At 34.1% G+C, this 15,744-nt stretch overlaps 1 protein-coding gene across 4 annotated transcripts in view; it reads right to left on the bottom strand.

The window, feature by feature from the left end:
- Nucleotides 1–260: 260 nt before the first annotated feature.
- The window catches only part of LOC138308510 (substance-P receptor-like), a 51,953-nt gene continuing 36,469 nt past the window's right edge, over nucleotides 261–15,744 (bottom strand). For 3 of the 4 annotated variants that reach the window (XM_069249522.1, XM_069249521.1, XM_069249523.1), the window contains exon 3: nucleotides 261–2,820. In XM_069249522.1, the coding sequence (XP_069105623.1) occupies nucleotides 1,760–2,818 (1,059 nt within the window). In that variant the 5' untranslated portion in view covers nucleotides 2,819–2,820 and the 3' untranslated portion in view covers nucleotides 261–1,759. Of the gene's footprint in view, nucleotides 2,821–14,279; nucleotides 14,497–15,744 lie in introns of those variants that run through there. The other variant, XM_069249520.1, reaches the window with a different exon arrangement.

The following is a 15,744-nucleotide window of genomic DNA, read 5'->3' as shown; positions in this document are numbered from 1 at the left end:
CAGTATGCATGAGGCATGCGTTGTTTCAGTTATTGCTTTATTACGGTTCACCTTTGGTGAAGGATAGTGCTGTAAGATACTTTTATATTTCGTGGAATAAAATTGTTTTCTTATTTGTATCTAAATCTACATGATTATAATCATAATGATAGGAGTTATAAATACAGATGATGTTCTAGTATATTTATTGATTCATACAAGATGTAGGAGTGATTTTAAAAAAAAACCCACATCAAATGAAAACAAGAAAAATGATAAAATTAAACTTGTATGTGTTTCACACAATTTATTTATTAAATTGACATCTTAAAAGCTGCTGTGTATCTTAATCCACGATACCGGTGAAAAAGAAAAACAAAACAAAACAGAATCTAATAGTATGGTAGAAATTTACAAGTTGTCGTATAGCCGGTTATTTTGGCGGACTAAATTTTTACTATTTGATCTAAAACGAGAAAATCATAGGTTACTGGTTTTAAATTTTCGCGATATGGGTTTTAAAGCTAGATATCATCCAACCATTTCTCGTTATTTCATGGATCAAATTTTCGCGATGATGGCATTGTGCCGCGAAACCGTGAAAATATCATCTCCGCGAAAAAAACCCCGTTATACGGTATACACTTTACTTGACGCAATATGTCTGACTATAATAATAACATTACTGCCTTGTTAAAAGTTGTTAAAATAGCGTACGTTGCACTTTCAAACGTTAATTTCACCTTAAATGAGATCATTACGGCCTTGTTAAAGGTGAAAAATAGCGTATAAAGCACTTTTAAATATTGATTTCACCTTATAATGAGAACATAACTGCCTTGCTAAAGGTGAAAAATAGCGTATGCAGCACTTTCAAACTTTGATTTCACCTTTTTATAAGCATAGCATGTAACAAACCTTTCAGATTACCGGTATACTGGATAAATGAGTTTTGCCTTTTAACAATTAAATAGATATATTATTCCGGCATCTCTGAATGCAATTCCAACTTGAATATCAATATTTTGCACCAATTAACCATAGAAGTGATTTATATTAACAAAATAGCTTTATGTGAAAGAGTTCCATTGTATCTGCCCTTTCAATATGGCTAGTAATGTCCCCAATCGAGAACTTTCGGCACTTTCCGTAAAAGATTTTCGTTTAAGGTAATTCTTTCCGCTAGGCTGCGCTCATAAATACTAGCGGAGAGTAGACAAACTACGGCAGTCAATCCAGTTTACGCCCTATGTACGCAGATTCATATTTCGTTATTAGAAACGTTATCAAAAATAATGACAATGATGTTCATAATATCACAAGTGAGCATAACTATGCATTACTGTTAAGAGAGGGTCTAACATGAGAAGCTAATGTGATATTAATTAGTTCGATTTGAAGTTTAATAAATTTCATACACATAGTCACAAGTGTAAGACTGTATTGATCAGAAAACAAATGTTACGATATAGGTAAAGCCAGTTTCAATTCTGTACAAAACAAGCGAAATTCGACTGGTTAGTAACGTTTCTGAACACTGAAGCAATCATGTAACCTCATATATTTGCTAGGACGTAAAAACTATATGTGACGTCACAAATGTGCAATTACAAACGTGTTAAACGATAGTAATGCTCGATTAAGTGTTAAGACAAAATATATTTACTGTTTATAAAGCATCACATTTCTTCACTTAATTGCACTCATTTTTAAAGAAGGCATTTATATGAATTAAGATTGTCGATAGGCTATTGTACATGTACTAAGATACGCTTACGCACTATCGTCTATACATGTTGCGAAATTCAGATCTAAACTTCCGGTCGCGAATTCCATATATAAATGGATTTACAACACTATTCGCAAAATAAGACCAAATAAAAGTATAGTATATTTGAGATCCTAACAGTGAAAGTTCACAGTCGAAGTTTTTGTTTATAAATATCAGCAGGGCTAGAGTATGATGTGGAAGCGCACACAATATATAAACAATGGTAACAGCGCACAGTGTCCATGTTGTTTTGCGTGCAGCACTTCCGGTAGCCATTTTGATTTCTTCCTCCGATCGTGCAGACATGCGTCTGATACTTGACTGGAACTTGCGGTGTGCGTGGATATGACGTCCGATTTTAATGTAAGCTATTATAAGTAATGTCGTCACGACTATAAAATAAACTGTAAGAATTAAGTGGAATAAAACCTGATACATCGATCCCTTGTAGTCATCATGTGTGTAGCATCTATATCCGGTCTGAATTCCAGGAATTCCGGTTTCTATTGAACTCAAACCGTATAATATTGTAGCCGGCCAGGAGAGAAGAATTGCAAACACAAAGCTTCCGACACACAATAGTTTTGCCTGTCTGATGGAAAATTGCGGACCAAGAGGGCTGCAGATTTTTCTGTGGCGGTCTAGAGCGATAACAACCATGGATGAGGTTGAAGCGATGGAAAATAGATAAAGCATAAATCGGAATGTTTTACATAAAATGAGATCAGGATACGTCATCGGGAAGAAGAGATACGTAATCACTAAAGGGGCTACTATGGTACAATTAATGATATCCATAATTGCCAGGTACAGGACATAGACTTTATAGTTGGACGTCCGGAACTGTCGGAGATAAATGTATAGAACATGGATATTTCCGATAAGCCCAATTATCACAAATACGGAAAGAATTCCAATGCCTCCGATATTCCTACGCACAAACTGACTGTTGAGGTCATCAAGGGTCACGTTAGTAAAGGACGGAAGTTCATCCGCAAGCCAAGTGTGACATTGTTTTCCGGTAGCATTGCTCGCAGTGGAATTGTCGTCAGGAATTGATTCATTCATATCTACAATATAAAACAAACATTACAGATTATCTGAATATGTACATCATGATTTTTATTGACAGATACGTGTGCCGAGAATAGAGAAAAAATGCAACATAATGATTATTTATATAACCAATATGTATTTCTTACATGATCATATTAGTTCAATATGACAATTGTAAATCTCTGTAATTGCCTAGTCGAATGTTTTGTGGAAATATTTCAGTAACATCGTCCTTAATGCAGCTCATGTTTACATAAATTGTATAAAATGTTTTGATGTTCACATTCTTTTACTAAAAATATTACATTTTTTAACCTTTAACTGATTTCGAAATTTGAAAATGTGCAGCAAGCTTAATAGAGTTGCACTTTACAGGTAGCTCGTATTTAAAGACACGGTGATATAATTGTGGCATACATGTACCTTTATAATTAATATCATAACTTCTTTAATAACAGTAGTTTAATTTTCATTTATTTCGCAGTCAGTATATAATTAGATTCAATATTATTATAAACTAACATGCATCCAATCGATTATCCTCAATCACCTCCCAAATCGTAACCCTCTCTAAACCAACCAGTTTATCACTCCTCAAACCGAACCATCACTGGATCGACTGTCTAAACTGGTCAATGATATGTTAAGGGAAGTTACATTTTACTTTTAATCTTTTTATAATCAGTGTATAGGAATACCTAAGTAAAGTTTGGATATGGATAGACTAAACAAAATGTACAAATTCAAATATTATTTAAACCACCGTTAAGTTATTTGATTTCATCACTGAGTTAAAACTAACAACTAAGTGGAAACTATGCATCATTAATTGACCAACCGCCAGACGTTTCGAAGTCACGTCCGTCCTCACCCACAAAAATGTACCTATTCAATGTCGGAGCAACTGTCGGAACATACACAATGTACCGTAATGCATTGACTACAAACAGGCAGGCTCTACTCCCTTTATATCAAAACCTTTGTATAACACAAACACACCTGCTGTTTACATTCTTAAAAACTGATATAATTTAGGTCGTAATGAAGAATGTGTATTGATTTTAGAAAAAAAAACCCACACGTTTATACTATTTTACGCCGAGAGAAATTATCGCAATTTTCCTTTTTTTATTCACAGGGGATGATATTCGCGCACATCTTACAGTTGTGAAGGCTATTTTACTAGTCATTATTTCTTTTATTTATACGCGAAATCAAATTAACCGCGAATACCGCAATATGTCCTTCGGAAACAAACCTACTAAACAGTAAGTGTTTTACTTTTCCTGCTTTTTGGCAATCATGAAGGACGAAATTATTACTAATTTTATTTTCGTGGTAGCCACGTGTTATATGTCAGGTTTTCTGTGTTAAATTGATTCGAGAAATTTAACCCCATCACCGTTGTTGTCGTCGCGTAACTTGAGCGTATTAGATAGTCTAGTACGCTGTTCCCTTGACACATATCGACCTCGATAAAAAAGCGAACAAAGTGAGGAGTGGAAAATGAACAAAACAAAGCTATTATAAGAAATATTGTAGATAAAATCTGGTATTACAATAGAAGGCCTATGTTGTAGAGGGGTAGTACGTTTACATTAAAGTACAAAACTGTGTCTTCCCTTAACAAGTCAACCGAAACTACTGAACAAAAAGTGCCAAAAACTAAATTTGACCGACACTGAAACGTTCCTCTTCAGGAATTTCTGAGGTATTTAATAAAAGATAAGTATGGTATTATAATTAATGTTATTTGACTGCAATAAAGGGAGATAACTCACGACAAACAATGAAATTAACATTATCCACAAAGAACTTAAGTTCAATGGAAATTTTTTTTTTTACTTAAAAGCAAACAATAAAGAAAAAAACACAGTCAGAGAATAGATTCATTGGCAGGTAAATTGATTCGGAACTCCTCGGATGTGTCAGGCAACACCTCGGATGCAATTAGTGTAAATATATGTTGTAAACTCAAACATTTGATGTCGGAAAGCCTAGTTACGCCCTAAGTGCACATAAGATAATAAATAACAAGTAAACTGGTGAACTTAAATCACCCTTTTGAGAAAAGGAATGTGACCTTTCATCCTTTGAGATACACAATACGCAGCATTGACGTTTTGCGATTGCTGTTGCCAACAGTCATGGAAGTAGTCCTTCAGTTTCAAAAGGGACTCTCTCGTACCATGTCCTCGGTCATGTAAGTTAGGGACATCCAAGGAGTTTCAAATGAGGTATTTTGTAATGAAATGGTCCAGATGAATAAGGGTGCTAAGTTAGATAAATTCAGGATCGAAATATTGTTTGGGTTCGAATCTTTTTAATAGCTTTTTCAATTGAAAACAAGGTCTTACCATTAAAAGTCAACGCATTAAGCCACTAATCCTATGAGTTAGTTTTAAATGGAAGCTGTACTTTTGAATGTCAAAACCTAACAATATTAAAGCACGTACAGTACCTATTGCAAATTTTATGTGGAATTCCTTTGTGATTTTAACATTTCATAATTATATGTTACGGGAACGCAATAATAATGCAGCAATGTCTATTGTTATAGGGCGATAGTACTTCCTTGTGCGTATAATAGCACTCCTGCCTAAACCTTTATATGTTTAGCTGTTTACATAAAGTTGCGATATAAAATCCATAGAATTAGATAAAAGAATACATTTATTTTATGGTGAATATTTCAAAACATATTGACAAGATAACCTCACGTGCGTGGATCTATTGTATGTAGGACCAATATAGAGAATTTTGTTAGCCAGATTAAAGTTTGGCGAAAATTGGAACCTAAACCTCTAGAATAGAATTTCGCTTTTGGCAAATGTTATCTTATATTTTCTAAATTTATTATGCAGTTAAAGTATAGGGTTGAGGGATATAGCAAGTTTCTGGTTTACCGAGGCGGAGCCATACTTTAACTGTTTTGAAATACCGATACATACAAAAGCTATGATTAGACTAAAAATATATTTCTCTCATACGCTATATTCCTGTCGCTTACGGCAATGGTCATTAGTGATTGAGAGAATTTTACATTGTAATGGATCTACGTTATCTTATCTTCACACATACAAATTATTCCGAGTTGATAAAATTATGATTCCATGTCCGTTTTGTTTTGCTTCTATTCAAACCGCAGGTTTAAATTTGATTCATCTATGATTTCTCAATGTTTCAACATTTACATGTATAACACTAGGCATACTACTAAAATATACAAGTATTGTTGAAATTCCGAGACGTTAACCACTTACAGGTAGCCTAAATATATGCATAACAACTGTACGTACATGTACATATAAAAGGTAAATCCTCTGACCCCATTGCATTTTCACAAGCCTCTCGCTTATAAGACAAACATGACGACGTGTTCGGTAACAGTTTCTGATCGATACTAATGTCGTCTGAATACGTCAAAGCCCAATTATTACGTCACCTAGCAACTGATGGCGTGATCGGAAACAAGTCCCGCTCACCTCGAATCAGATTGGTTAAACGTAAAAAGCTGAGTCCGGGTGTGTGCTAGCTTCCAGGGGTGTGCTAGTTCGAAGACTAACACACAGCTGAGCGAGGGTTTTGAAAAAAAGTAGGGAGCTAGTCAATTTATCCAAGTAACTTTTACATAGCGTAAATAAAGTAGAGGTATTTTAATAACTAATATAAGACATATCGGGAAAATACAGTTTTTTTTAACGACAGCAAATAAAACAATAAACCCTTATAACAAATTTGTTATTCTACATGAATTGGTCTGTCGTACAAAATTAGCTAGATGGCATTTTTATCATTATTTCTTTAACAAACTGCTACAATAAACAACACTTAGAAAAAATTGAACGGAATGCACTAGGAGATGTCACTTTTGCTTAATTGACGTTTACCCATGTAGGATCCGGGTTTATTGCTCTAATCGGAAATGGGAAATGTTCTAGGATAATTAGTCCAACATGAAACAGTTAACAATTACGAAAAGAAAAAAAGAGTTTTGACGCACGAATAACTCGTGAAATTAATAGAAAAGAAAATGTATAATCATTTGGAGTCAAATGAGTGCTTGACAATAATAAGACAATTTCATTCATATTTTACAATGTCCAGTTCAGTGAACCGTAAACAAATTACGTATGACAACTTAATTGTTCTTGTTTGAACCAATTACGTATTAAAACAACTATTATATGAAATTTTAAAGATATATGCCGTAACTGGGCGAAAACTGTTACATGTTATTTTTATTCAGTGATCTATTGAAAACTGTCAGATAAGATGAATGAAGCTGTGAAAATCGTTTGATGCCTTATAACCATTAGTTACAACACACTGTACAATTCTTGTTTTTTTATGCATTATGCATTTTAGATGGTAACAATCCTGCAGAAATCACTTAACAATTATTAACAACGCTGAAAAATGTGAAATTAAATTGTATACAACTGCATAGCGTCATGGCCTGACCGTATGTAGTCATTTCACTGCACTGTAGATATATGTATAATTATAATGATTTTTGGCATTACTGCCAAAATTATTTCCAGTCCTTATTTGTACTTAAATAATAAAAACCTATGCATTGTAAGTATAAGATTGAAATTATCAAAATACTGGTAATTGTTGATGATAAATAGAATATCGAAAATTACGTCACATATAACTTTAACATTTCATACCTCAATGGTGCCTAAATTAAAATCTTATTGTCATTCCACATATTTAGTAGGTGAACAATGGCTATGACCTGTTTTGTGAAGTACTCTATCTAGTGTTTTTATATCGATTGGTATGGAAATTACATCAGGCAATTTCGAACAACGAATACAATCTTCTTACCTTGTTCAAATACTTTATTGTTATTTCATCAAAGGGGTCTATAGTTAAGGAAATGACTCGTATACATTATATCGTTATGGTTTATTCGTTATTGCTGCTAAACTAAACATTGGAAATAATGCTTTCTACATGAAATTTACAGTTATATACGCTACATAAAATCAATGTTTGGAAAGAATATCGACATAGTATATAGTACAGGTAAATCAAATGTGTATTAGGTATGTTCCAACAAGTATAATATAATGTCTCGCTATAAAGTTGCAATAAGTAGCTGAGAGGTCTTACACAATAAAAAAGCTAGTATAATTCGATAATTAGAACATACCCAGAATTTAGATTGCTAATGTGTTGTGACTAGCAATATTATCTTAACATTTCTATACTGATAATCTTGCTCCATTCATGGGCTTGCCAGACTACCGTTGAGAAACTAACATTAAAGGAAGTAACGTAATATTGGAGACTGTGAAAATTATTTGTGGGTTTTTATTTTCCCTTCATGATCTAATGATTTATAGGGGATGTAATGTGCCAGTGTCAATCCTCGATATTCAAGAGGGTGCTATCCTTATCTGTATATCCACCCCTAGAATATGCCATAGCAAACCTGACCAATCACAGGCCTAGAGAGACTTCTTTTGAAAAATATAGAGAATGAACGCCAAACTGAGAAGTCACACAGTGCATCGTTATTAGATTTTGTTCAAGAACATAAAATAACCAAATTACCTGTCCACTCTATATTTATATCCACCTCTAGAATATGCCATAGCAAACCTGAAGGCATATCTGGAGAATAAAAAACCCTGACCAATCACAGGCCTAGAGAGACCTCTTTTGAAAAACATAGAGAATGAACACACTTAGAAGTCAAAAAGTGCAACGTTATTATATTCCGATGAAGTACATTCAAACAAAGTGTGGTAGTAGATATAACTGAATATTTATGTTAAATGTGATCGACTTTAAACTAGCCATTTGATCTCTGAATGTTTGAAATAGGGAGACATACATATAAGCAGTTAGATGAGTAAAGATGTCTTGAGTTTAATACTTAATTAATACATGTAATTGTCCACGGTTAAGGTATTTTATATTAGTATAGATTCTTTGTCTTGCGGGCTGGTATCGATTGTGATGTCATTACTTTGTGAACACAAACTACGTCATTTTCTCTGAAAAGTAACACGTTATGGGCGTAAACACATGACCCCACAATCAATACCTTACCACAAGGGCAGATAACTCTGTAATATACAAATACAGAATACCATTCGGATAAATAATACTTATGACATTAATGTGCCGTGTTATTGCATTCACTTTGGATGGATGTAGGGGGATATTGCGTAATAACGTCGCAAAATCGGGAACCAAAGAAGTCCTTAAAAAATACAGAGTCATAAAAATCAACATACGCATAAAAGCTATTTAACTTCCTGGTGCATATTATTTTATTATGTGTACAGAAATCTTTTCGTCTGTATGCCACAGACTGTTTACTTTTTTATTGATCGGTTTTCTTGAGACATCCAGGAAGTCCAATGCGCTTTGATAAATGATCGTATGGTAGGGATAGGCAAACACTGTTATGTTCTCTTTATTCTTTTGGTGAGATAATTGGGACAAAATACGTTAATCATATAGTTTAAAAGATATATATGATTGATTTACTGATGCATGGTTCTACTTCAGTCAGCGATCATCTTACACCGTAGGGTATCACATGTTTGTTTGCCTTTTAACGGTGACATAACGGTATCATGTTATAGGTGCTTTATTTGTTAGGTACAGAGCTATTGATCAGAACTCCTAACTACAATTATACTGGTACAAATGGTACGTATTTAGAAACTCATGATCAATTAAAAATATACATAACTGTATTTGAATTACGGCTAGCGCGTTTTCAATTGGCTGAAGATTTCATTGTATCACTGTGACGTCATATATGTAACGGTTTCTTATCATGACATTTCAAAATGTTGGTAATGAAAACGTTGTTATTTCAAACATTTCATATTACTTATGAATTAAGACGGTGTGAGCGGATTATTGATAAATGCATTATTACCGCTATCAAACGGTTTTGTTCAAAACTTGATGTTTTTCATGTTTAATTGACTTCATGGTTTAATGTATTAAATTAATGAAATAGTCTGTCTATGTCAAACTTGTGCTACCTAATCATACTTAGGTATAGAATATAGAACAGCTTTTTGAAGTCCATCTTACTTTTTTTATAATTTTAAAAATTTCACCAATCTGCTAATCTCTTTTACTTCGACCGTTTTCAGAAACAATTGATATATTACATTTGTGAAGGTTAACAAAGACATTGCGTTCCTATCAAAGCATATCTCTAGTGTAACATAAATATTAAGGATGTCATCAAGCTAATTAAGACCTCAGTTCTTCATAATGATTTCCTATGTGCGCAACACATATGTGTGCAATAACCATTTGAAAATTTGGTTTAATTGAATTTCTAAAAACAACAATGATCTTTTAAGGATTTGCCCGATTTAGTAAGAGGAAGTGGAACCAGATTTATTAAAGGAGGAAAGTTGGATTGCTCAGAGTAAAACCATCGACCAACGGTCAGTACCTGGCAACTGTCTCACATGGGATGATGAGTTTCAAATTCGCAACCATAGGTGTAGGTCTATGGTAATATATCCAGACGTCTTAACCACTCAACCACATCATTGGATACATTCATCAATGATAGACAAAACGTATGTGTTATGTTCAGAGTATACATACCACGTCCCACGAGGAGGGATCGTATTAAGCAGAATGAATAGTGCTTTACAACAATAATGAATTGTTACGAGCTGGTGCCCCAGTAACAGAAGTTAACAACAGTTCATTATACATTACTGAAATAATGTAACCGGATCAGACCTCATGGTCCACTGACCCATGTGTCGTATAAATGTGAAATTGTTTTCAATCTTATTAAAATCACGAACCACAATGCGTGGGGAGAATGATTCAAAATTCGCCGACCATACATTCATACATCATACTAACTTGATACACCAACGTGACCTTAATGTAGCCATATTACCAGCTATAAAAAGTTTGATAGAGTACTAAACTGTGAAATGGATTTTTTTAGGGATATACATTAGTGCTACAAAAACGCTACTTGATATAATTACTTGAAAAAAAGTATTGTTATCTTGAATTGACATTTCAAAGATCATAAATGAGTAATTTCTATGACATTAAAGTTGAAAAAGACTAATATTGCATGATGTAAGTATGATTTAGTGAGTTGTGAAATGGATTTTCAGTAATATTCATCATTCAGTGCTACAGAAAAGGTACTTTATAGAACGACGTTTATAAAAAAAAATGTCTTGACAGGAAAGGGTATGATGATATCCCGAATTTTAAAGAAACTTCAAAGGAAACAAACTACATTCTGATTATTATCAAGATTTAAGATCATTCAAGTCGATTCTTCTTGACCTACCTAATATTTCCAAATTTCTACTGAAATGACCACACAATATAAAACAATTCAAGCCACTAATACGTAAACACGTTGCTAATATGACATTTAGCATATCGTCATAACATGTAATGATTATGTATTATTCGTTTTCATACTAAATCCGACTTTCTGATAGGCAAATTATTTTTCTTCATACCTCTTTGAAGAAAATATCCGAGAATAGCGCGTAAATCCGACTTAATCATGACTTCACAATAGAAACATCGACGTCGCGTATTGATTTGGAAAAATAACCCATCAGAAAATCAATATAATCAGTATAAAGATGTCAAACCGATTAAGTTAAAAAAATAGTGGCATCAATACTTAAAGAGATAATGCTTAAATAAGTGAACCTATATTATTTATTCTAACAGTTGATAAATGATAACTAACGGTAGACCTCTGCTACACTTCATGTGATACCATGGTAACCAATTGATATGTTATTTTTTTAAATAGGTCCAAATATCCGTCCAATGATCCATACTCATCTTTGGTAACCATGACAAACAAATGGCATCTTATTTCTTTATTGAATTTCTTCACATGGTCACCTTAGCATTGCTGCAAAGTTTAATTGAAATTGGTTCAGTAGTTTAGTAGGAGGAGTTGTCCGGACATAATTTGCGGACGACAGACAGACATGATAATTTCAGAATAGCCTCAACATCATAACAGGAGAATAATCAGTATTCAAGCGTTGGATACTAACATATATCCCTATTGTGTCATACGTGCATTTGATGATTGCATGTATGTAATAAAACACGTGATATATTTGTGTTATATATACTCTAGACAAACAATTAGAAATTTACGATGTGGTATAGGCTTATTTACGTGTACGTATGTGCAACTTGTTACCCAAATGCATTATGCATATGCTCCAAAAAGCATGTTGTGTATAGCTTCCATGGTCGAACGGATAAGATTACATTATGTTGAAATAACCCACACTTTTTTTAAGCCGACATATGTGCGCTGAGATGTTGTTAACGTATTGGTGTTATACAGTAATGGATAGAGGGGGATGGGGGTTGTTAAACCGCATAAAATTTTATAATAACAACATAAAATTGCAGGGACGCGTTGTCAGAGTAGTAAAAGTATACCCGGAACGAATTGCTAGATTAAGCTTGAAATACATTAATGGATAAACCTAAATATAACTGAAGGCATAAGCCATTGACCGCTATTCGGTGACCCTACACTGGCCACCCAGACCCTAAGTTGTTGATAAGACTTTCTCATCAAAGTTCTTTATTAGATTATCTTCCCCTAGTTTGAAACTTAGGAATCAGACATGTAGAAGAGACAAAAATAATTTAGCCAAATTTTAGTGATTTCCTCGACATATTACCACAAATCCTCTAACTTTGTGTCGAGAGTTGAATCTGGTGTAATCTGACCACCCTGTCTGTTCAACCAATGTAGGCTATGACGGTTTAAGAAACAATAAGATGTACTCTTAGATCTTAACGAAATTATTGCGATGATCAAAACTTGCTTCAGCTGCAAAATTCCTCCATCAAACAATCTTTCACAACTGTTAATGTTTTAATAGCTCAGGGAACACAAAATTGTTACGATTTATGTAAACTCTGAATTGGCCTCGAAATCGCACTTGTTCTAATCTACACAACTGTTTTGAGATACATTGCTATGATAACACGTGAACAATATGTTAAGAGCTATACGTTTTGTTTTGCCTCTGATATTTTCTCATACATGTATATGATTAATATAATTATTTTTGTACATTTTCTCACAAACTGTCGTCATAATCATATAAGCCCACATGTAAATATTAAAGATAAAAATAATAGAATGAACAAATTATTATAAAGTAAAAACACTGTTAGTGTATTATTAAGTGAAAAAGCTTGATCACAATCTGGTTGTGCATATCAAATTCAGTAGGAGATAGAAAAGGGCAACATTTTATTACCAATGTATGACAATAGATGTATTATTTGACAAAGATAAAGGTATCAAAATGATAAATTACGTCCCCTCCTCCTCCAAAGCAATGCCCTATATAGAATTAAGTATTGATTCCACATGTACCAAAAGCAATATAAATTATTTCATATGCATTTTTGTAATAGTTAAAAAGTTCAGTTATTGTTCAAATGATGTTTATCGTTAATGCTCTGACGACGATGGAACATCTTTAACTACCGTTAACCAACTACATTTGTAATTGTCCCGTAGAAATCATTTCGCATATTTGCGGGCAAGTCAGGGATGAAAACGCGATATTCAGTCACGGGAAGATAGCAGTAAGGGATGAACACGCGATATTTAGTTGCGGGGAGACAGTAGTTATGGATGGTAACGCAAAATTAAGAAACTGTCAAAATATAATGGTTTATCAATGTTACAATGTTTTGTTATTAAGTGGAATCGAAAGGTTGATCATCAGTGTATACGTTTATACACCCATGTATGGCCTCATTTCTGTACAAGCAGACATAATTTCACAAAACATAAGGCTCTCTGTAATAGTTTAGTCTAAAACGGAAGTTGATTATTCTGTATACACACGGAGATGTACAGCACTGATGCGGATTAACATCTGTAGTGTCAAACATGCCACTTAAAATTATGTGACGAGAACGTTTAAAAGTTTAAATCAGTAAATACACATCCCAGATACACGATTCATCACTTAGCCGAATCCACAGTTTACCTATAATGTGAGTCTATGTTTCACACAGCAGTATCAAAATCTACTCTGGATTTAAGGAATCCTAATGAAACAATTTTATGAACATTCCTTAACTTTAAGGAATTCCTTATCTAAAAAGTTTTCATATGAAAGAACTACACATTTTAAGGCATGCTCCTTAACTTAAGATGATTTCCTTTACTTCTGTAATGGTTTTCGACGGGGAATTTAAAGTTAAGGAATACCTTAAAGTTAAGGAATGTGCATGAAACTGGGTCCTGTATCCAATGATAAGCATTCTCATTTTGCTTCAGTTGATGAACAGTTCACAACATCGTAACGATCTCTATAAGCTCGATATATAGTTGAAACCTCCGAGTAATGTGTTAATTAGCCACTGTGATCAAAATTGTAAAATGGTATAACAAAACTAATAAATCAAATAGCGTACCTACCTCTTTAAAGAAATATATATCCCTTGATAATACAGTCACTGATCTGTATAAATTTACATGAGTACTCTATAGACTATCCTGATAGGTCCTACACCAGTACGTGTCTATCTAGACACACACATCCTATACTGTGAAGTGTATGTTTTTAAATGCGCCCCAGCCGGATCCTGGTCCGTCGATATGCTACCTGTATCGACTAACCACATAATTACGGGTAGACGTCGTGTTCAGTGTTGTTTGCTGGGGATTTTGGACTCGCTTCGAAGCTTCTATTCAAATTGCACAAAACTCGGAGAGACTTTTTTTTAAGAAACGAAGCATATTAACTTACAATGACAAGATGGAATTTTTGAAGTCGGTCAAGGATTTTGACTACCACGCTGAAGATCGGTATGCACGACCAAGTGGCGTGTTGTCTTTTGAAATAAATATGCATTTGAGGTGTCTACCTGAGGTAATATATTACAGGTACGATTGTGTAAACACCAAAAATGAAATCTGACACATTAGGGCCACTGGCGGCGGTATATTGTTTGACTTGAACTATTCGTGGAGATTTCTTTTCGTGGTTTAGAGATTTTATGGTACTTCATGGTAGAAATATTCGTGGTGGGCCTATAAACACTCCCGATATTCCAGGGGTGACTGTCACTGATGTCATAACCACCCCTTAACCACCACATGGTAAAACGGGAGACAGACCAGGAGAAAAAAATGACCAATCACAGACCTGCAAATAACTTCCTTGATGATCACAGGGAGAACAATGTCCAACTTCAAAGCAACATCGTATACCACAGTGTACCGTAATTCTGATATTTAATTATTATAATTGATTCAAAGGACCACATTACTTGTGTGTCATGCCGGCTCCAGTTCTGCTATGAAATAATCCAGGGGTAAATATAACATCAGTGATAGTAACCCCTTGAGTATCGAAGATGGTCTATAGGATATAACTCCAATAAGGGATAAACAATGATTCATAACGAAATGTTTGTGGTTCTACAATAACTACGAAAACAATGACGGTTCTAGGAGGAAGAAAGCCAGAGTCCCCGGAGTAAAACCGGCGACCAGCGGTCAGGGATTCGAACCCGCATCACAGAGGTGGAGGGTTTGTAGTAATATGTAGTGACATCTTAACCACTTGGCCACCACAACCCGACGTAAAATACATATACACAACGGAGATTTCTTGCTATACATTATAGGGCGTACCTGTCTAAAAAGGCCATCGAGGAGAGCAAGAAAACAGGTCTTTATAACCAGTTGCTCTCTATATACAGGTACAAATGTTTTGGCATATACAATTTGGGACCCTGTGAATGTGGTCTATATATTCAAGTGGTCTTTATACAGATGTTAACTATCATGAATGAATGTGGTCGTATTAAGCAGGTGGTCTATATACAGAGTTGTTCGCTAAAACATGTTTAACCCTACATAACAAAATAATATAGTT

The sequence above is a fragment of the Argopecten irradians genome, chromosome 15, assembly GCF_041381155.1.
Source record: "Argopecten irradians isolate NY chromosome 15, Ai_NY, whole genome shotgun sequence".
Classification (NCBI taxonomy): Eukaryota; Metazoa; Mollusca; class Bivalvia; order Pectinida; family Pectinidae; genus Argopecten; species Argopecten irradians.
The sequence above is the reverse complement of the archived record's forward strand: the minus strand, read 5'-3'. Positions and strand labels throughout refer to the sequence as shown.